General features: G+C 36.0%; 1 protein-coding gene across 1 annotated transcript; it reads left to right on the plus strand.

Annotated features, from left to right (window-relative positions):
* The first annotated feature begins 9,451 nt into the window (after positions 1-9,451).
* DEK1 (calpain-type cysteine protease family) lies at positions 9,452-24,046 on the plus strand. Its single transcript, XM_078293191.1, has 31 exons — positions 9,452-9,697; positions 10,214-10,392; positions 11,029-11,279; positions 11,517-11,699; positions 12,166-12,301; positions 12,682-12,812; positions 12,895-13,009; positions 13,508-14,447; positions 14,553-14,663; positions 14,792-14,850; positions 14,946-15,108; positions 15,341-15,614; positions 15,829-15,979; positions 16,063-16,174; positions 16,261-16,426; positions 16,522-16,592; positions 16,681-16,772; positions 16,890-17,052; positions 17,143-17,214; positions 17,338-17,718; positions 17,934-18,049; positions 18,215-18,512; positions 19,422-19,741; positions 20,023-20,374; positions 20,691-21,008; positions 21,138-21,242; positions 21,335-21,463; positions 21,540-21,920; positions 22,145-22,282; positions 22,378-22,614; positions 23,118-24,046. The coding sequence occupies exons 2-31, from the start codon at positions 10,265-10,267 to the stop codon at positions 23,418-23,420; spliced, it is 6,396 nt and encodes a 2,131-aa protein (XP_078149317.1). The 5' UTR covers positions 9,452-9,697; positions 10,214-10,264; the 3' UTR covers positions 23,421-24,046.
* Positions 24,047-24,510: the final 464 nt, after the last annotated feature.

Below are 24,510 nucleotides of genomic sequence, written 5' to 3' on the forward strand. Positions count from 1 at the left end.
GCACACAAGATGTTTGAAAAAATTATTCTTAGAATTATTTGTGTGGTACAGCCTTGGTATTTACCTCTCATCCCCAACACATTTTACATTGTTAATGCTAATCTACTGATACATTTAGGGGTGTCAATGATACTCGTTTAGCCATTTACCTTACTCGTATCGCATTCGATAGGACGGGTACGGGTAAGATTTTTTTTTTTGTTAGCTTATTGGGTATGGATATGAATAATAATTTTTGGATATGGGTAGGGATAAATGCTATTTTGTATCCTTAACGGGTAATTATATAAAATAAATCACATAATGAGAAAATGTATGTATGTTATTGTAAGAAGAATATTATGCTAAACATGTATGCATGACATCATGAGAAAATTGTATGAATATTGTAAGAAGAATATTATGCTAAACATGAGAAAATGTATGCATGTTACATCATGAGAAAATGTATGAATGTTTTGTTACTTAGTTAACGAATTGAATTTGTTAGAAGAGTTATTTGCGATTTTGATTTGTTTTACTTTGTACAAAATTATAAGTTAGAATTGACTGTATATTTATATTTTAATTTTATATATTAGTAATGGTGATTGTATGTGTATGACATGATAAGTTTTGATAGTTTAGTTGTAAAAATAATAAAACTATTATATTTGTACGTATTATTCGTTATTCGTCCACTACCATTTCGTTACCCGTTAATCTTAACGGATATGGGTAGGGTAAAGCAAATTCTTAACGGGTATGAATATGGTATGGATAAGATCAATTCTTAGTGGATATGAGTATGAATAATGGCTCCACCCTACCCGTATGGTAGCATTGACACCCCTAGATACATTCCCATTACATATTTAATTTTGTGCTGACAAGCATGCAGTGTGAATTAAAAAACGTTAGTTTTCCTTGGAGAGAATTAATTAATTAATGTAGTCATTGCTGATGTCGTTTGCTATGAGGAGAGCATGGTCCGTTTCTCGCTCGAGTGGATCACCACTCCTTTAAAACATCAAGTTTCCCTGTCGCCACCACTGGCAGATGATGCCCTACCAATAATTTTCACGCATACCTCTCAAAAACTTCAAAATTACTTGTGTATTTACCCTCCAAGCTTCAAAAACTCACAAATTTACTCATTTTACTCTCTTGTATATTAAAACTCATTCTAAATTTATAAAATATTCATTTTACCTTTTATTGAAAGTATAAAATGCTTGTCAGACTCAAATTTAAATTCAAAAGGTTTCTCTACCATCTTAAATGCTTTAAGATCTGTACGCGCTAGATCAACATGGTTCTTCAAGCGAATACACACGGATATTGAAGCGACGTGCATGCGTGGGGATCAGATTTGTTTTAAGATCCGTGCGCAAGATCAGGACAAATATTAAAGCAAACACGCACGTATATTGAAGCGACACACACAAATCTTACTGTGACGCACACATATCAGACGGTAGAGGAACCCTTCATATTGAAATTTGAGTTCGACAGATGTTTTATGCTTTTAATTAAGGGTAAAATGAGCATTTTATAAATTTATAATGAATTTTAATATATAAGATAATAAAATGGATAAATTTATGAGATTTTAAAATTTAGAGGGATAAATATGCAATTTTAAAGTTTAGAGACAGAAATTTATAATTCTGAAGTTTCTGAGGGGTATACGTGAAATTCCCCCTAATAATAAAATATCAGACACATCCATTGGCACACGAAAATGTATTTTTGGCAGCAGATAACGATCGCATGATTAAACAACGTTTATTCAATATATTACTTTCTTTTCTTTTCTTTTGCCAACGTTTATATTTTCTTTCGGCAAGAGTATGGATTCCATTGAGGAAGGGAGTAAGAGGACGTTAAAATATAATGGATATGTCCATTAAAAGATATATTGATTAATTTAATTTTTAAAGTAATCAAATAAAATATTAATAGTTAAAAAAAAATATAAGAAATAATGTTAAATTTGTATAGGGATATTTAAGCAGGGGTGGATCCATGATTTTCGTCAGGAGGCGAGGCAAAAAAATATCGAATCAGATTCAAATAACTTATCGGATTTAAACCCATTAACTATTAGGTATTCGATAAAAAAATAATGTTTTGACTTATATTTTCCAATACCCTGACTTATAATTTATGATCCTATAACTTATAATTAATATTACCAATCATAATTTAAGAAATTTATTTTGATTTTAACATTAAATTTAACCCGAATTACAAATCAAACGTCCAGAAGGGGGCAAAATTTTTTCCAGAAAGAGACAAAGTCGATCGGTACTAATAGATCACCACTAAAACTCGAAATCCAGGGGAGGCAGCTGCCCCCCTGTGCTACAGTAGATCTGCCTCTGTATTTAGGGATGTTAACGGATGCGATTAGGATTGAGTGAAGACACTTTTATTTATGTACGTCTTACAAATTGTCTTTACATGTACTTTATTCTTACCGTTATGAATTATCTTATATGTATCCTACCTTTATTCGTTATAGTTGTCGGATAATAAAACAGTAGCGGGTAAATAATGACTAATGCAAATAATTAGAAAATTGAGGGAGCTCTTCCAAGCGTCCGAGATAAATTGAGATATATAGTCTTCAATTGTGTGAAGTTTGATGGGAAAAATAAGAGCGTTTAATCCAAGTAATTAGAAAAAAAATCTTGTTTATCTTTGGGTAGCGCCATATAAAATCCAAAAGCTTCCAAGCTTTGTTTCGAAGAATAGAATACATGAGATGGATCTGCTGGTTTTATTCTATAAGAGCGCATGCAGCTAATTTGGAATTTTGGATCTGATCCCTTGATTGGATACAGATCTGGGTTGGCATTATTTGAATTTGGATCTCATCTGTTCATACTTACTTTTATTAATAGTAATTATTATTTTTGAATGATACTCGTATTATAACTATATTATATTTTTTTACCATGTTCAGATACTTGTCAAATTGTACCAGTGACATGCTATTTATGTCATATTATTCGTGACTATTATTAATATTATTTTCTTTTTAAAATGTAGAATATTTTGTTATATTATTTATAGAATTAATAAGAATAAATTATTTTCAAATTATATTATAATCGAATTACTAATATAGATATAATTAAGAACTTTGACACTATGCACGTTATTCCAATGATTTTGTCAGCTCAAAATAAAACTAATAAGAACAATCACAATTTCTAAAATTAATACATATTTTTATTATACGTGCATATTTTTATTAATACATATAATCAGATTTAATTCCAAATTCCATAGGGCCGGGCCGGGGTGGTCCAATTGCACAGGAATATAATATATAGCCAGTTTCAACAAGTGCTGCACTTTTGTGAATAGCTAATTGCAATATTTTTTTTTTTTGAAAAATAGTGGTATCATCATCGATTTCATAGAAATCAAGCATATCTGATATGGTACCTAAAATATGTATCAAAATCAAATATGAAAAGTCTTATATCACCATCAACAAACATAAAAGCATACAAGTAGAGATAGTACCATAGCAAAAGCTAAAATGGAAACAAAATAAATACTAAGCAAAGTAAAAGCATGCCCGGTCCTGGGGCAGGGCACCCAGGGCGATGGCCCCAAAATTTTTTTTAGTATATATATATTAAAAAAAATTATTTGTATATATTAAAAATAAATAAAATTTTGTATATATAAAAGCTCTAAATTTTTCTATAAATAGGAATGATCTATTGACATATTAATAAAATAATATATGTATATAAAGGTAAGGGTATAAACGGTCGGATACGAATTGAATAGTGATCAAATTGTATCTTTATCCGTTATAATTTTTTGAATACGGATGCGAATATGGATAGTCTCGGATACGGATACGGATACGGATCGGATATTAAATGTATACGAATACGGATGAGATATTGGATGGATATGAATATAATTCGGATAATTAAAAAAAATACCAATATACATTCTAGTAAAGTATAATATCTAAATATAGTTTTTTTTTTCATTCATTAATTAGTGTAGGGTTTTGACTGTTCAAACCCATTGATTAATAGTGTTGGGGTTTTGACTGTTCAAACCCATTGATTAATCATGTTGGGGTTTTGACTGTTCAAACCCATTGATTAATCATGTTGGGGTTTTGACTGTTCAAACCCATTTATATGCTTAAGGTGCGGAAAGAGTAAAACAAAACTTTTACATCTACCTTAAGCTACGGATTAAACGAATCAAGAAGATCCGTTTAATCCTATTTACAGATCTACTCAATAATTGATTTTCTAAAACATTAAATCTATTTATCAATTAAATAGATTAATATAACATGTTTATACCTTGTTTCCAAATCACAGTTGGAATGCAGACCGAGCGAGTAGAGCCTCACCAGGGAAGGAATCGACTCGGAGTATCACACGTGTGATACCTCTATTGGTTATCCACCAGGACTAACCAGAGAGCGGTTTATTTTTTTTGCCAGAAATACTATAAACCGCGGTATTATGCAAAAACACTATTCACCGAAAAATTCGTTTCAATCAGATTTGCTAATTAAACCAAATCTGAAATACCGCGAAAATTCGGTAAAACACTATTCACCAATCAAAAAACCGTAAATAGAGAAAGAGAGAAATCCAATTAACGAAGTAATCAGATTAACACGTGAATTAGTGGTTTTTCTCTTTCACCTATGCCCCTCTATTTATAGGCAAATGAGGAGGTTCGCCAAAAGACCGAAATACCCCCGTACTTGACAAAATTACATTTTTTTCCCTTTTGGATGAGGCATCCAATTTGGATTTTGCTATTTCATATTGGTTGAATTTGTTTAATGGATTCTAAACCCATTAACCCAAAGGAATAGTAAATAGTAACTATCCAAATCAAATATGTATAATTGTCATGTACAATTATAGTCGTTTACGGTTTTTGTTTGATAATTTTTATACAACATGTCAAACACGTTTATAAACAAACCTGTGTTTCTATTTGTCATTCTAAATAACGTACAATTAATTATAATTAATTATACCAAGTATAACTAATTATAATCATTAGTTTTTGCTTTGTCATTTTTAACATGACAAATATAATTTAATTATAACACGTATAATTAATTATAACCATCTTAATATTGATCATAACCAATTTATAATCAATCACAATAAGATTCCCCGATTAACTCCTATATGGTGTGACCCAATAGGATCTGTGTTATGTTGGTAAATAGAATTAAAATTGTTTTAACTTCTATAATCATAGGAGGCATCTGACAGTATACACAATGACCATCCAATTACACAGATGATGATGTACTGTACAATATCACGATCCAGTAAACAATTTACTTGTGTCTGTTCTTCTGTCTCATAGCTATCAGATCAGTTTCAAGGTAGATGTGTGTCATCCTTGCTAACTGTATATTTTCTTGATCTTGAGTAGATTATCAAATATAATTACTCTTGTAATTATACCGCATGCAGATAATCTAACTCTACCAAGGGGCCTAGTGATGCTATAGCTCGTATAGAGATACGAGGGACAAATAGTATTCTTGGCAGACTATCACTTCCTCAGCTAAGCTATACATATGGAAATGCTACCGTTATGACTGTTTTTTACGGACAGCGTTAGATAACACTCACACATACATATTTCTTAGTGGGAACGATAAATACCTCATACTGTAGAACTTGACACTGAATGAAAATATAAATGACACGAACACAATTCTATTTAATGTTTCATTCGGGGTCTGTCAAATACCATGTTCCTAGAACATGTATCCATGTGATTAAAATGACATCTCGTGTCAGGTGGTTTGTAAAACTTAACCATCTTTTAATCCACATGCTAACCTTATCGCGGTAATTAGTGTTCCTGCTAATTACCTTGGTCAGTGACTTTTAAGAGTATATATTATCTATATTATGGAGTTTCACAATTTCAGTCATGAACTCGAAATGATCCATAATTTCAATAATACTCAAGGCAACAAAATGATATATAAATAAACATTCAATTCATGAACAAAGTTTTATGATAATTTATCGTATTATTGACTTCTAGATTATTACAAACTAACAATTAGATCTAATATTTTTCATAATAAATTTGTTGGATACAAAACATATATCATATTACCAAAATATTAGTCACTATTCATCTCCTAATATTATATTGTTAATCAGAAATATCAATTCAAGATCAATAATGTTTTTTTTCTAAGCATACAGAACAAAAAAAACAAAGAGAGTCTTGAACTAGCTACATTAACGATCATATATCAATACCATGCAACTAAAATATAAGTAATAAATCATTGGTATTTAACAAATCATTTCTTGTGGAGTAGAGGTGTAAATGGTCAGATAAAGATAGTTACGGATAGTTAATTATTAAACCGTGTCCTTATCCGTTGTAACTTTTCGGATACGAATATGGGTGCGGATACAATAGTTAATTATTAAATAGTATCATTATCCGTTATAACTTTTCGGATATGGATACAAATATCGATAGTTTCCCATACGAATACATATCAGATAATTTAAGTAATTTTCCTGATTCATATCCAAACGAAATCGGATAATATCTGATTTATTTACACCCCTATATAAAGGATTCAAATTTTTATCCCGCCCCGGGCCCCAAAATCTTCAGGACCGGTCCTGAGTAAAAGTCTCAAAAAGCAATCATATCCTAGGAGACTAGTAATCCAATAAATCCTCATCCGACATCTCATCTCCAGACATATGATCTAGGGGGTTGCCGGCTACAAGAGCTTGGGTGGACTCCTCTTCCTCTCCCAGTATCTGATATGGAAGGTCCTTAACATCACATGGAAGCATTCGACTTAATTTTAAGTATGAATTGTCAGAGCTAGACTTACACCAAAAAGTAGCTAAAGAGATTATCTTAAACCCTAATGATTTAGCAGAAATGAGAGTAGTATTATCATTAAAAATAACTCTATTTTTTTCTAACCATACATTCTATAAGATAGCTCTCCTTAACAATTCTACGAGGAGTCTATCTTTTAAGGGGACAGAAGCATCAAGTAATCATAAATCATCTAAAGAATTACATGTAAAGGGGAATGAATTGTATGTTGCAATACAATTCCATATGAAGCGTACATATGAACAATGTATAAATAAATGGTCAGCACTCTCATGTTGGTCACAAAATGCACAAGTGAGATCTCCTGGCCATCCTTTTTTTGCCAAGTTAACCTTAGTGAGAATTTTATCACATCGGACGAGCCAAAGAAAGATTTTGATTTTTAAAGGGATGTGAGATTTCCAAATGGTAACATAATCAGAATTTGGAATACCACCATATTCTAACCATTTATAAAAAGAATGAACAGTGAAATGATCATCTTGTGACCATCGCCATATCAATCTATCTTCCAAATGAGAAGACAAAGTAAAATGTTGAAACTTGTGGTGCAAGGTAATCAATTCATCCCTATAAATACCAGTTATTTGCTTTTGAAAAGACAAACTTAAACAAGAAGTAGAAAATGCCTCACCTACAGAAATAAACATATCAGTAACAATAGAATAAAGGTTTGGAAATTGATTTTTTAAGGTATGTTCGCTACACCATCTATCTAACCAAAAAGATGTTGTTTTACCATTACCTATTTCTTTATTTAGTCATAAATTGATAACCATATGATCTTTTAGGATTGATCGCCAAAATGGTGAACTAATAGAAAGAGTAGTTCTAGTTCCATATTTACTAAGCAAAATATTTTTTCATCTACCAGAAACAGAATTATCTAGAAACCGATGCCACCATTTAGCCAGAAGGGCCTTATTCATAAGTTTAAGGTCTAAAACCCTCAAGCCTCCCTGATCTTTACTTTTGCACACAATTCTCCATGAGACTAAAGAGTATTTTCTTCTAGTAGAGTTACCTCCATGCCATAAGAATTTACGTCTAATTTTATCTATTTTATGTCTAATTTTAGTACTCTATACATGGATAACCAATATAATGGAATAACAGAAATGACAGAATTTAAAAGAGTTACTCTACCTCCTAAGGATAGTAAAGAGTCTTTCCACTATTGCAATCTTTTTTCAATCTTATCAATCAGCACTTGCCAATCGATATCATTTAGAGATTTGTTATTAATAGGAACACCTAAGTAAGTAAGAATTTTTTTTCAATCTTATTAATCAACACTTGTCAATCGATATCATTTAGAGATTTGTTATTAATATGAACACCTAAGTAAGTAAGAGGTAAAGTGGAAATCTTACACCTCAAAATTGAAGCGAGTTCATTAGTTTCAGTATCTGATAAGTTAAGAGGATACATCTTACTTTTATCATAATTAATTTTCAAACCAGAAACATTCTCAAAAGCTACCAATAGCTATCTAATGTGTGTTAAAACTACTTTATCAGCCTTAAGAAAAAGAAGAGTATCATCTGCAAAATGTAAATTCATAACATTTTCGAAATTTGAAAAGTTTCCCAAACCATCGACAAATCCTCCTCTATTAGCTTGTTGAAGGATTTTGTTTAAAGCATCAGCTACAAGTATAAAAAGGAAAGGGGATAGGGGATCTCCCTGTCGTACTCCCTTTGGCAAGAAAAATATGGGTCTAAAGTACCATTTAAATTTCCACATGTTCAGCTACCTTCTAAAATCAATTTGATCCAAGTAGTAAATTTTTTTCCAAAGCCCCCTAGCATGTAATATTTCAAGTAAGAACTCTCAATTAGCATGGTCAAAAGCTTTTTCAAAATCAAGTTTGAATAGAACATCATTTTGCTTTTTAATTTTCACTTAATGAAGAACCTCATGTGCACATACTACATTATCCAAAATTAATCTTAGGTAATTGCAATATTAATTTACTTGTAGTGAAAATTAAGAACGAAGAGGTAGAGCAAGCAAGGCGAGCTAACAAAAAAAGGGACTTAATTTGAGGCTCAAATACCTTTTCACTTCCGTCAGTCATCTCTTCTTATTTTTTTATGTATGGCTCGAGCTTCTCTCATCTGATCTATAACTCCAGAACAAGCTAGCCAGACATGAAGGAAAAAGGACAGGGCCCTATTATTTGTGCTTTGAGATTCGTGTAGAACATATCGACGGTTGAGATTTTTCAGAAAAAAAACACGCAAAAATTGAGATATCTCAGATCAGAGGATGCGAATTGAAGGCTTCAAGCCATGGATTAATGGATATGATATGACAATCCTATCGGCTATTGGCTATCGGTATTCGGTACCCGTTAATCCCAATCCGGAAACAGCTTCCTGATTGGATGAAAGGCTGGGACAGTGTTTGGGCTAAATATTCGGCCCAGCCCAATTATTTAGAAATTCGACAGGAATGGAGGATTCCATTTTGAAAAACTGGAGAGGATTTGACATTCTCTCTCTCTTCAGTCAGCATAGAAGTTGACAAACGTCACCCTTGTCTCCCTTTCACTGCTCTCTCTCTCTCTCTCTCTACCCACACTCTCTACCGAGGGTTTGTTCTCTCGTCTCGTCAATTATTTTGGGGATTATTTTCCAAACGCGCTGAATTCTCCCACTTTGTTGGTCGCCGTGACCTGGAAGGCTGGAAGGTAGGAAGAAGAGAGGGAGAGACAAACAGTTTACAGCTAACAAAATATTCTCTCTCTCCGAATTCTAGGGTTTCCCGACAGCAACAACAAGCGCCTCCATTTAAGGTAGCTTGCCTAGCTTTCTCTTAGCTTCCCTCTCTTACTCCCAACTACTGCCTCTAGGGTTCCCAAATTGCCAGATAAAATGCACTTCTTCTTCCTCTTCTTCTTCTTCTTCTAACTTTTGGTATTATTGCTGGATTTTGGACAACAGATTTTAAGATTTACACCAGTGCCACTACAAGATTTATATCTTTAGCTTTTATTATCTTCTCACAGTTTTATGACCTACCCAATTCCTTTGTTTACTTGAAATTTGGAATTCGGGTTTTAATTGTGGTGCCTTTCCAAGTTTCAAAATATCAGTAGTTGTATCACCTAACGCTGGTCAACTTAATGTAATTTACTCTTGGTTTCCTTTTTACCACATCATTTTTTTTAGCTCGTTGGGTGTTTTTCTTGTGTTTATTTCAGTTCTTTGCGCCCTAGTAGTTCTCTTCTGAATCTTATTTATTTGAGTGTATCCCGTCCAGTACATCCAACTTTTATCTAGTCGTGGTTTCAAAATTTTGTTCATTATAGGTTTCCGGTTCTACAATTAATGGCTTAAAGATTTGATTGGAGAGAATTGGGATGGAAGTGGAGAGGCACCAAAAGGTGGTGATTGCATGCAGCGTATGTGGTGCCATTTTCTCTCTCCTTGCTTCTCTTAGCTTCTGGCTTCTCTGGACCGTCAACTGGAGACCATGGCGCATATACAGGTCAGTTCCGTGATTACATTTCGTTATATTTACATGACGTTGCAAACATTTTGTCAGGTACAAAACATGAACTTATTTAAATTAGGCTTAGCAAAGAAATGTCATTAAATTGGGCTTGAGAAAGATACATTATCATGCACAACTCTTTTCTAGAAATGATAAAACAATTTCTTTAATTAATTCCCCTGATAAATTTGAGAGTTCTAACTGTTCATGTTGTTTTAAATTTTCTTTTGACTATTTCTTTTGTAAATGTTCTTTCTGAACATTAGGTTGTGGTTGTAACAGGATCTCTAACACTTTATAGTGATTTTCTCGTAATTAATGCCAATTATAGGACTACAGAAACAGCGTTACTCACATATAGTATATTTTTTTATGATTACTGCCAAATATAGGAGTGCATAATACAATGTTACTCCAATAGGTGCTATAAACAGAAGTAAATCATAGACAAATTAATTGGTGGATATAAAGTTGTAACGCATTTAATAAATCTGAAATGTTCAATTAAAATTTGCCACGTCATTTAAAAAAAAAAAAAGGTTGGCACTTGAACTTAGTGCTCAGAGATTATTCGTTACCTTTTTCATTATTTCGGTACGTAAACATTCACAGTGTTGTTTATCTGTGCAGCTGGATATATGCAAGGAAATGGCCTAAATTGGTACAAGGCTCACTACTAACTGTAATATGCACCATTCTGAGCATAGCCGCATGGGTAGTGGTGATATCTCCTGTTGGGGTGGTAATAACATGGGGGAGTCTTCTCATTTCTCTTCTGGAGAGGAATATTATAGGCATGGCTGTTATTATGGGTGGTACAGCACTTCTTCTCGCGTTCTATTCTATTATGCTCTGGTGGAGAACTCAGTGGCAAAGCTCGAGTATGTCTCTTTTTTTATTGTTATTTATTGTGTTATTTGTGCTGTAGTTGAAGTCAAAGCGCCAGCAGTTGTTTATAGACAAGCTAAATAAGCCAAGCAAAGAAAAAGACGAAGGATCCTAGTTTTTGACTACGACATATCCATGTTCCAGTTTTATAGTGGCAGACTTCTAGTTTCTTATCTACTGTTCTTTTTGTTTGCTCCTTGTTTTAACTGGTTATATACTGTTTGATGCAGGAGCTGTGGCGTATCTACTTCTATTGGCAGCATCACTCCTCTGTGCATATGAATTGTGTGCTGTCTATGTCACAGCTGGCACCAGCGCATCACAAAGATACTCTCCTTCTGGATTTTTCTTCGGTGTTTCTGCTGTAGCACTAGCCATCAACATGCTCTTTATCTGCAAGATGGTCTTCAATGGTAATTATTTGTCAATTTTAGCTGATAGTATGATAATTTTTATTTTTATGTCATTTGACAATTTGCATACAGCTTCTTCAAATTGTTTATAGATATATTTTAAAATTTCATATTTTGGCAATGGATCGACTTTACTGAAATTGTTGCAAATAGTATCATATTGATATGAGGAAGAAATTCAATTCCTAAAATATTGGAACTTTTTATTTTTATTCTAATAAGCAACTTATTTAAGTTCATTTAATATGAAGCAAAGAGAATTTGTAATTATAGTTAAGAGTCTGTACATTTGGTTTTAACTAGATGGTGTTTTGTTTAACTCAAGATGAAAAGTACTGAAGGTATTGTTCATTGTCTGCACTCAACATTTGCTTTGATGGTGTTCAATCTATTTGCTAAAACCCATTCTCAGCATATAAAAAGTATTTCAAACTATTACTATGTTAAGTTTTGTGGATGGTTGTAGGAAATGGATTTGATGTGGATGAGTATGTGAGGAGGTCGTACAAGTTTGCTTATTCTGACTGTGTTGAAGTGGGGCCTGTTTCGTGTCTACCAGATCTGCCTGATCCGAACGAACTATACATGAAGAAATCAACTAGGCAAGTATTATGTTGTAACCTTTTGCTTTGTGCCATCAACTTTTAAGTTTGGGGATTGCATAACTTTCTGGAGAAGTTTTCAGCTTGCTGTTGTAGAATAAATTATTTCAAACCTTCTGCTTTGTGTTCAACCTAATTGTTCAAATATTAATTTCAAAAGTTGGGGTTTCTAATTTCCAGCTGAGCAAATTTGTGTTAAAGCATGAAACTGGTAGTTTTTTAGTTTTTGGATGTTAACTGAGCAAAGTAGTGAAGCAGGCAATGATGCAGTAAAACCCATGATGTGCAGGCATACATCAAAGAGCTTAATTTATTTTACTTCGTGTCTCTTAATTCTTAATCCATTTTTGAGATATGATGTCCAACTTTTTTTGTAACAGGGTTTTACGTTTGGGGCTTCTTTACATGAGTTCACTAATCATACTTATAATGTACTCCGTTTTGTACGGTTTAACTGCAAAAGAATCTAAATGGCTGGGGGCTATTACTTCAATTGCTGTTATTGTTCTCGGTAAGGTTTTTTCTTGTGTAAATATTTCTTTTTTAGAATGCTCTATTTTACTTATTCTGTCCCTTTTATTTTTTTTTGTCAGACTGGAATATGGGATTATGCTTGTTTAAATTTGAGTTGCTTAAAAGCCGGGTGGTTGCTCTTTTTGTGGCGGGCACTTCTAGAGTCTTCCTTATATGCTTTGGAGTGAACTACTGGTTAGCATTTTTCTATGCACTTTTAAACACCTATTACTTTGTTTCCTATGGAAGAAATGGGTGATCATTTTAAAACATACATGGAAATTTTGAGAAAAGAAAAATTGATAGAACTTGTGTTTGTGAAAAATTTCATTGAAGTTTTCTACATTATACTTGATAGTTGACACTAACATTGGCAACTGACAGCTGACCTTTTTTTCTTTTCTTTTTTGTAGAACTTGCAAATAGCATACATATTAAATTGCCTTGTCACGTGTTCATACAATCTTATATCTTATATCTTATATATGCAGTAGTTAGGAATGACAAAATATAGCTGATCAAAGATAAGGATAAAATTGTTTAACATTTAATGAATTATGTACCTTATCAATCCATTATATGCTGAAAATGTCTTCATAATTATGAGTGAAGCAAATGTGAGAAGTCTTTGGTATCTGGGCCATTGTATCAGCTGTCCTAAGTATTTTCTTGTGCTTGTGACTGCATTTTCAGGTATCTGGGCCATTGTATCAGCTATGCTTTTGTAGCATCTGTTCTCTCAGCTGTTGTTGTCTCCCGCCGACTCTCTGTGTCCAGTCCCTCAGCAGCGCGAATCGATGCCTTACGCAGTACTGTGGTTCGTCTACGTGAAGGATTTCGCAGAAGGAGCAACAGCTCCTCTTCCAGTTCATCAGAGGGATGTGGTTCAAGCCTCAAACGCAGCTCTGGCAGTGTTGATGCAGCACAAAATAGTAACTTCTGCACGAATGATGACTCCGTGTTATTTGGCCGGTCAAACAGCTGTCAGGAGGGCACCAGCCGTGACAAGAATCTTTCGGAGAGTGGCTGTGCTAGTCTGGCACAGCGGAGTAGTTCGTGCAGATCTGTTTTACAGGATCCTGACATACTGGTATCTGATTTCACGAGTGTCTCGACTGCAGTGTCATCAAATAACCAACTGTTAGATTTGAATCTTGCCGCAGTGTTTCAAGAGAAGCTTAATGACCCAAGAATCACTTCTATGTTGAAAAAGAGGGGCGCGCAAGGGGATATAGAATTGATTAATCTACTTCGAGACAAGGGCTTAGACCCAAATTTTGCCTATATGCTTAAAGATAAAGGTCTTGACCCAAAAATTCTTTCTCTTTTACAAAGGAGTAGTTTGGATGCGGATAGAGACCATGGGGAGGAGCCAGAGGGTGCCACAGCAACTGATGTGGCAGATTCTGGTAGGCTGGATACAACGATGAATAACCAGATTTCTCTGTCTGAGGAGCTCAGGAGGAGCGGTTTCGAGAATTGGTTGTATGTATCAAGGTTTTTGTTTCGCCAAATTGCAGGGAGCCCAGAGAGAGCTCTGGTTCTTTTTACTGCAGTTTTTGTCACTGAGACTATAACTTTGGCTCTTCACCGGCCGCAGCCGGTTAAAGTCATTAATGCTACTCACGAGCAGGTGCAATATTATTATTATTATTTTTTTTTTCTGCCACAAGTTGTGCTTTGCTCCTGTTTTTCATTAAGTTTACGTGACTAGTTTTTTCATGATTTTAAATTGTAGTTTGAGTTTGGTTTATCCGTGCTTCTGCTATCACCGGTTGTTTGTTCTATAATGGCTTTCTTGTGGTCCCTACATGCAGAAGAGATGATCATGACTTCAAATCCTCGCAAGGTAATTTATATGCATTTCTTGCAATTGATATACAAAGCCATTTCTGAACTGTGAACATTGATTTGTTCCTCTTGGTTTTTTTAAATCTGTGTAAGACTATTTTACTGATGACTGTTATTTTCTGGCAGTATGGCTTCATAGCATGGCTGTTGAGCACTTGCGTAGGTTTGCTTCTTTCTTTCTTAAGGTATAACCCTAACTTTCTCTTTAAATTGCCTTTTCACAATATCCTTTTTTGACAATCCTACACTGCTTTGTGGGTTTTTAAATATTTTATTCCAGCAAATCATCAGTTATATTGGGATTGGCACTGACTGTACCTCTTATGGTGGTGTGCCTTGCTTTCGCCATTCCAATATGGAAACGGTGTGGCTATCGGTTCTGGGTCCCGCAGTCTGAGCTTGAAACCCGCACAAGCAGCCATGAGACACCTACTACTAAGGAGGTGAAGCCTTCTCTAAACTTAGCGTTTGCAAAAGTTGGGATTTTCTATTTACTAGTAGACCCCCTTTTTATATACTTACCATATTTTTTATTGTGATATATGGTTTAGCATTTGAATACACAAGTACGTCCTAAATATTACTGTTTTAAGGCTTTGGGTCACAGGTGCTAATATAGAAAATTGCATGGTCATATTTTTTTAAATGCTTACCTATTTTCCATGGATTTGTCAGCGGATTCTCCTTGTGGCTAGTGTAATAGCATTTGCTGCCTCAGTTATTGGGCTGGGGTTAATAGTATCTGCTAAGCCACTAGATGATTTGGGGTACAAGGGATGGGATGGAGACAGCAAGAGCCCTCACTCTCCGTATGCCACCTCCATGTATCTCGGCTGGGCTCTTAGTGCCATTATTGCACTTCTGTTCACTGCCATTTTGCCCATTGTTGCTTGGTTTGCCACTTATCGGTTTACGCTTTCCTCTGCTATTTGTGTTAGCTTATTTACTGGTAAGTCTACTAGCTCTGTTTAATACAAAAAAAATACACTTGACAAAAATGGGTAAAATTGTAAAGTGGATCTGGGGAACTATATTAGGAAAATAGACAAGATTGCTTGAATAAAAAATCAGTATACATGGATAACATTTTATGCGGATTCAAGTTTACAGTGGCTGCTTTAAAATTTCCCTCCTTTACTTAGTTTCTGATTTATGATGTGTAGTTGTCTTGGTCTCATTTTGTGGAGCATCATACTGGGGAGTGGTGAATTCACGGGAAGACAAAGTTCCACTGAAGGCTGATTTCCTTGCAGCCCTGCTTCCTTTGATTTGCATTCCTGCCATATTCTCGCTGTTTACTGGCCTCTACAAATGGTTAGCACGCACCTTTTTTTTGTAGCCTTGTCTACTTTTGCTCCCCAGGAACTAATATTTATGCTTTAATAAAAAAATCTCAGGAAGGATGATGATTGGAAGCTATCTCGAGGGGTATATGTGTTTGTTGGCATTGGATTCCTTCTTCTGGTCGGTGCAATCTCCGCAGTAATAGTAACAATCAGGCCTTGGACAGTAAGTCTGTTGAAATCACTAGGTAATTAACATACTTCCAATATTTCTGTGCTATGAAAATTAATTTTCTTTTATGTTATTTCTAGGTTGGGGTTGGATTTCTGTTGGTTGTTTTTCTTCTGGTATTTGCAATTGGAGTCACGCACTTCTGGGCCTCTAACAACTTCTATTTGACAAGAACCCAAATGATGATTGTTTGCTTCCTTGCTATTTTTCTTGCACTGGCTGCTTTCTTGCTAGGACTTTTTGAAGGTAGTTTTCTTTCAAAAGAATTACTGTCATCAATCGTTTTCCATTGTCTTAGTATTAGTTAAGGTTCTAAATCACCATTTTCTTACTTTATCTAGGAAAACCATTTGTTGGTGCATCTGTCGCTTACTTCTCCTTCCTCTTTCTTCTCACCGGAAGGGCATTGACTGTATGTTATTAGGCTTATTATTATTTTTTGTAATGGTAATTATTCTTTTGCTTTTATATTAACCTTGGTAGCTATTTGTTGTCTGTAGGTGCTTCTCTCTCCACCTATAGTTGTATATTCCCCAAGAATATTACCAGTTTATGTTTATGATGCTCATGCTGATTGTGCCAAAAATGTTAGGTTAGTCTCTCCTTCCCTTTCAACCCTCTCCCGTCTCTCTCCGTCTTATTTTTTATTTACTTATGTTCCTGCTTATTCCTTTTGACACTTTTGCCATCTACATAATTTGAAATGCAGCCATGCATTTCTTTTGCTATACGGGATTGCCTTGGCAACTGAAGGATGGGGTGTGATAGCAAGTCTAAAATTATACCCTCCATTTGCGGGAGCTGCTGTGTCAGCCATCACGCTTGTTGTTTCCTTTAGCTTTGCTGTTTCTCGACCTTTTATCAGTCTCAAGGTTTGTTAAATTCGGGCATTGGTGCATTTTTAATTTAAGTTTTTTTTGTTAAATATTTACCAACAGGCTTTCTACTTTGTCTATGACTAGATGTTGGAAGATGCTGTGCATTTTCTGAGCAAGGATACAATTGTGCAGGCAATATCTCGGTCTGCAACCAAGGTAATAATATTTCAGTATATAACAGTATTATTGCACCATGTGTTTGAACCTTTTACTGAAGCTGGTTCATATCAGAGAGAACCTTATAGAATATTTTCTTTTGATTCTTTTGTTGTGGAACAGACTAGAAATGCTTTATCTGGAACATATTCTGCTCCACAGCGATCTGCCAGCTCAGCAGCTCTTTTGATAGGAGATCCGGCCGTGTCCCGTGACAGGGCTGGGAATTTTGTTCTTCCTAGGGCTGATGTTATGAAGCTCAGAGACCGACTCAAAAATGAAGAAGCAGCAGCTGGTTGCTTTGGTTGTGGCTTTTTCAGCTCTGGTATTGCTTACCTTCATGATTCTCCTGCTGACATGGACCACAGGAGGCGGATGTGTGCACATGCACGGATTTTGGCTCTGGAAGAGGCGATAGATACTGAGTGGGTGTATATGTGGGACAAATTTGGTGGCTATTTGCTTCTTTTGCTTGGATTGACTGCTAAGGCTGAACAAATACAAGTATGACTTTTATACTCTCTCCCTCCCTTTCTTGCATGCTGTGCGACAGGTCCTTGTTATAAATGAATGTGCTTATAAGTACAAAAGTACTGACTTCCAGGTCCTTGTTTTCCTACTAGAAAGGATCACATTATCATATTTCATGTGCTATCATAAGAGCTCTTGTGCGAGAGATGTTTATACTGATTTTTTTTTTTTTTTTTACTTTTTGGCAGGACGAGGTAAGGCTGAGGCTCTTCCTTGATAGTATTGGTCTCTCCGATCTGAGTGCAAAAGAAATAAAGAAGTGGATGCCTGAGGACCGGAGGCAGTTTGAAATTATCCAGGAAAGGTTGGTCTTTATTTTATTTACTCTCGTTCTTTTGGCTTGTTTACTGTTCTTGACATCATGAGTGTTTTTTGTTATGTATTGAAGTCTGATGGAACAAAAAATAATATCCATCTTATTGCAGAATGTAGTTAATATTCATGCAATTGTCATAAATCTTATTTGCAGCTATATAAGGGAGAAGGAGATGGAGGAGGAGGTTTTAATGCAGAGGAGAGAAGAAGAAGGGAAGGGAAAGGAAAGAAGGAAAGCTCTCCTAGAGAAAGAGGAGCGAAAATGGAAAGAAATAGAGAGTTCTATCCTTTCTACCATGCCAAATGTTGGGAGCAGAGATGCTGTAGCCATGGCTGCAGCTGTTAGGGCAGTAGGTGGTGATTCGGCGCTTGGAGACTCCTTTGCTAGGGAACATGTGTCAGGCATCGCCAGACGGATTCGCAGCTCCCAGCTGGCCCGCCGAGCCGAGCAGGTATTTTTATATATAGGAGAATGTAGAGTTCGGCTATTGTAAAACTGTTTGTATTTCTGCTGAAATATGAATTGTCAAATTCTTGCTTTCATGTCTGAATATTCGATCCAAGGTGTTCAATGTGATTTATATATCAGAATCTCGTAGGAAACTGAGTTTTACTGTTTTTAGAATTTTTTACTTTCTTTTGTAGATATTGAAAAGTGGCGCTAAAATAGTAAAATATAAATGATGCATATCAACACAGCCATTTTTTCAAAAATCCTAGAAATTAGTAAAGTTTTCTAAAATAAGTAAAACTTTGTTTCCTAGAAGGTTTGGATGTCTAATCACATTGACAATCACAAAGTTGTGGTATTTTATGCTGTGCTTTTAATGGGTATGGGGGCTGTAAAGGATCTTTTGTTCTTCTTCTCATATATATACTCAGGTTATCTTGTGATGTTTCCTATGTTTTCTAAGGTCATCGTGATACATAGTGCTCCTTGGCGAAGGTCTTTTCACGCTATTTAGGATGTACTAAATTGCTTTATTGTTATTATTAGTTTTCTTTAAATATCAAGTATTGTTGCATGCACTAGCTGACAATGCAGTGTATACTGCTTTTGGTACAGCACTTGAAATTATCTATTGTTTCAAATCTAATAAAGTTGATTTGCCTCCTGGAGTCGAGAATATATCTAAAAAAACGAGTAATTAAAAAAAAATCAAAACCCTAGAAAACCTAGAGATAATTTCAGGAATGGGGTCTTATGATTTTTGTGATACTGGAAACAATCTTTATGCTCTTCTTTTAGGCCTTCTGTCTTTTCCCGGGTTGCTTGGTGTTTAATTGTAAGTTGGGCTTTAGCTTTCCTTAGCATCACACAAAAGAAAAGATATATGAACAATCTTCTGTTCTTTGAACAGACTGCGATCGAAGGAACAGTCTGCGTGTTAGATGATGAACCAAGAACCACTGGGAGGGATTGTGGGGAGATTGACGTGAAATTGTGGGGAACCCACAAGGTCAGCTTCTCTGTTGCCGTCATGGTCCAGCCTGATTCGGGTCCAGTCTGCCTGTTGGGCACAGAATTCGAGAAGAAGATGTGCTGGGAGATACTGATTGCAGGTGCTGAACAGGGGATGGAGGCTGGGCAGGTCGGCTTGCGACTTGTCACCAAAGGCCAGAGGCTCACTACTGTTGCAAAGGAGTGGAATATTGGCTCCACTAGTATTGCTGATGGAAGGTAATAATACAATTTCAAATTGTTTTTCAATTTTCATGATAAATAGAGGGAGGAGGTTTTGACAACATGATCTCATTCTTTCATCAAACTATGCAAATTATATTGGATATTTCTTACTTCAAAGTAATACCGTATATTTGCCACATTTGCTACTCGCATATATCATTCTCTGGATATATTCAACCTAGAGGATTTACATCTGAGGTTTAACTTAACACCAATATATGTTGATTGTTCATTTCTCATCATTTGTGCTCAAAGTAGTTGTCATTTTTTTGTAGGTGGCATATTGTGACAGTAACCCTTGATACCGACCTTGGTGAGGCGACCTCGTACATAGATGGCAATTATGATGGATACCAAACTGGATTACCCCTCCCCCAGAGCAGCGGCATATTTGAAGCCGGAACACATGTCTGGATTGGTGTCCGGCCACCAACTGACCTAGATGCATTTGGGCGGTCAGACAGTGAGGGTGCAGGTTGCAAGATGCACATAATGGATGCATTCTTGTGGGGCCGATGTTTGACTGACGATGAAGTGGCAGCATTCCATGCCACAATGGGACCATCAGAGGACGAACTGTACGAGTTGCCAGAGGATGCATGCTGGCATGGCGGCGAATCTTCTAGGGTAACCTTTTGTCTTTTTTCTCACTTTATTTATTTTATTTTCCTTATTTAGAGGTGAGAAACTGGATGTACCTAAGAACATTCAAGCGGGCTTCCTGTACTTGTGCCATATAGTTACACTGGTATAATTATTTGTGAGCTTATGGTGTGTGCAAATTCATGAGAATCCAAAAGGAAATATGGTCTCCATGTGTCTCCTTCCAGAGTAATAATTTCAAGCGTGGGTACAGCTTGACACTAAACTTATATCGTGTAGAACATTCACAAAAGAAACAAAATTATCACAAGGAAAAATACATCCTTTCTGTAATTTTTAGGTCGAAGATTGGGAGATTGAGGAGGCAAACTATGAAATGTACGAGCGGGAGGATGTAGAATGGGACGGCCAATACTCTAGTGGCAGAAAAAGGTCAGGTCGTGAGGGAGTTGCAATTGATGTAGATTCACTTACAAGAAAGCTCAGAAAACCACGATATGAGTTGCAAGAGGAGGTGACAAGGCGCATGCTCTCAGTTGAGGCAGCTGTGCGGGACTCCCTTCTTGCCAAAGGAGAGGCTCACTTCACCGATCTTGAGTTTCCTCCAAATGACCGCTCACTTTTTGTTGACCCAGCTAATCCGCCACTGAAGTTGCAGGTATATCATTTGACCTAAGGTTTATTAAAATGTAGAAGATAAATTTTGATGGGAGCAATGATATAAATACTGCCTCTTTGTTTTAGATGTGTTGATATTTATATTTTAAATTTATAAATAATTTAATAGGTTGTTTCAGAGTGGTTGAGACCCACTGACATCGTGAGAGAGACTTGCATTGTCTCTAGGCCTTGCCTGTTTTCTGGGAGTGTTAATTCTTCTGATGTTTGTCAGGTATTCCGTTCTCTTACAACAGTTTAAGTACGAACATTCAAATTGTTATTTTCTGTATTATAATATTATTTGTTTCCTTTTCATTTTTTCAGGGTCGACTGGGAGACTGTTGGTTTCTAAGTGCTGTTGCAGTTTTGACTGAGATGTCCCGCATATCAGAAGTAATAATCACACCAGAGTTCAATGAAGAGGGAATCTACACTGTCCGATTTTGTATTCAGGTAATTATCAGTTAATAATTGAAGAAATATGTTGATCAGATCATCCTTTTGGATTTACTAATTCTTCCATCTCCAGGGCGAGTGGGTACCTGTTGTGGTAGATGATTGGATCCCGTGTGAATCTCCAGGGAAACCAGCCTTTGCAACAAGCAAGAAAAGAAATGAACTCTGGGTGTCAATTTTGGAAAAAGCTTATGCTAAACTTCATGGCTCTTACGAGGCTCTAGAGGGAGGTCTGGTGCAAGATGCATTGGTGGATCTGACAGGTGGGGCCGGAGAGGAGATTGACATGAGGAGCCCCCAGGCACAGCTTGATTTGGCGAGCGGCAGGCTGTGGTCTCAGCTGTTGTATTTTAAACAAGAAGGTTTTTTACTTGGTGCTGGGAGCCCTTCTGGCTCTGACGTGCATGTTTCCTCCACCGGCATTGTTCAAGGCCATGCATACTCAATTTTGCAGGTATGCCCATCATAAAGTGTTAAGTTAGTACACTGGAAGTGTGGTTCAGTGCTACTGCCTTCTGGTAAATAAAATGGCAATGGATCCCTCCTTCAAAGCATTTGTATTGTAATAAAAGTTATGCCAAGTCAAATGGGAGATGCTCTGGGGCAAACAAATGTAACATGACATTGGATGCATGGTGCTATCTTTTTTGGTTTAAAAACGTATTTGTTTGGTTTCAGGTAAGAGAAGTTGATGGCCACAAGCTAGTTCAGATTAGAAACCCATGGGCAAATGAGGTGCAGTGGAACGGCCCTTGGTCTGATTCATCGCCTGAATGGACTGACCGAATGAAACATAAACTCAAGCACATCCCTCAGGTAAATTGAAAAGGTTAATAACAATAAATATTTCCTGACATTGTCTTTAATGTTCCCTATTGACCTGTCTAGCTTTACATTTTGGTTTGTTACAGTCAAAGGATGGAATATTTTGGATGTCGTGGCAAGATTTTCAGATCCATTTTAGATCTATATATGTCTGCCGAGTGTATCCCCCAGAGATGCGGTATTCAATCCATGGCCAGTGGCGTGGTTACAGCGCTGGGGGCTGTCAGGATTTTGACACCTGGCATCAGAATCCGCAATTCCGCCTCAGAGTCACTGGGCCAGAAGCATCTTCACCCATCCATGTCTTCATAACCCTTACTCAGGTACATGCAAAGTATACAAGTAGAGGTGCAAAAACTGTGAATCTGGCCAAGTTGGGCAGGTTCGGATTGGGCCAACTCAGGTGGGTGGGGATCACTGTAGGAAATGTTGATTTTGGATCTCCCATTACATAGCTTAAAACGAAATCTATTTAATTTTTATGTTTGTAGATTATGATCAATTCAAATACTAGGTCAGACCTGATTGATGGTTAATCATGCAGTCGCAGTATTATTGGTTGCAGTATTATTTTGATAACAACACTTATATAATGTATGCCAGTGAATTGTCGATCAGTTGCTGTGTTGGGTTAGATTTTAGTATCTTACCATGTCTTCGTTGCAGTATGATTTTGATAACAACACTGGTAAACACTGTATGCTACTGACTATTGCCGATGTGGTTCTTTTTACTTTCCTCTCCTTACCAACATACACAAAATACTTTTAATATGAAAGTCTCACACAATAAATATTTGTTTGTCTGATATCCATTATAATTACAGGGAGTTGGTTTCTCGAGAAAAACAAATGGGTTTAGGAACTACCAATCAAGCACGGACTCCATGTACTATATCGGTTTGCGGATCCTAAAAACCCGTGGCCGTCGGGCTGCTTACAACATATACCTGCATGAGTCGGTTGGTGGTACAGACTATGTCAACTCCAGAGAGATTTCATGTGAATTAGTACTAGATCCGTATCCGAAGGGATACACCATTGTACCAACCACCATCCAACCTGGAGAAGAGGCACCATTTGTTTTGTCAGTTTTCACTAAAGCTTCTATCAAGCTAGAAGCAATTTGAGTCGAAGGGAGATTTTTTTCATAAGGGGAGAAAGCATGTATCTTTGGTTGCCATGAGGTGGGTCCACTTTGCACATATATGGTCTCAAATGTATGTCCAAGATCGAACTGTGGCAATAATTCTTTGCATGGAGGTCGAAAACTTGATGTGGCTGAGGCTCTTGTGGGCACATCTTAAACCCCAAGTCGGTCTTTTCCTTGAAACAAGTAGGGTCTAGTGCAGATGAGAAACTAGCATGGTTTATACCTGCTGAACAGGAAAGGTCGCCTGTGTAAATAGCGACAGTTGTTAGGGTTTTGAAGGGATGTGGTTCCCAACTGTGGTATAGGAGTAGATAAGTTTTAACTTGTTTTGTACATACCAAAGGGGCGGTAACCAGTGAAATTAGAGAAAAGGGATAAAAAAGTAGCATGGTTGTGTAGTTGTAGTTGCTTGTGGATTAGTCAGAGTCTGTTGTTGGTAGATTATTTTTAATTTTTGGATAGTTAAATTCTTTGGAGGCAGAATTTGGGTGGGATTGGAACCTCGTGTAGTTGCGTCTGTCTATCCTAATTTTATCCTTTCTTCAGATAATCAGACATTTAACTTAGAAATAGGTCAAATCCAATTTTGAATGTTTCCAGCAAGTTGTTTTTCTTTCGATTATTAGCAAACATTGGATAGTCAAAAATACCAAAACTTAAAAATCTACTAGGGATTCAAAATTATCTGAAAATCATCATAAAACCATCATGGGGATGGGGTGTATATGATAATATGACCCACCGAAAATAAATATCCATTTTGAAATTGTGCTGATAAGGACTTCGTCTGCATGACAGTTCAATTAAGTGGGTGTTGGTCTTTTGCATTTTTCTGATACTAGCTAACTGTGTGTTTTGCTCCCTTTAATGCATCGTAGCAGATCGGAGATTGTAATCTCAATCTAAAAATGTGAGAGTCTGGTAAATTGTAATACTATCTGAACACCACCGTAATAATTTTGTCAACCAAACGCGTTTGATATAAGACTGGAAAACCTAACGACAAGGGCCTAGCAGGGTGGTCTTGTACCAACTGGCGATCTGGAAAATCGATTTTTGCTTTTGCT

Source organism: Carex rostrata, chromosome 26, assembly GCF_964058835.1.
Source record: "Carex rostrata chromosome 26, lpCarRost1.2, whole genome shotgun sequence".
NCBI lineage: Eukaryota > Viridiplantae > Streptophyta > Magnoliopsida > Poales > Cyperaceae > Carex > Carex rostrata.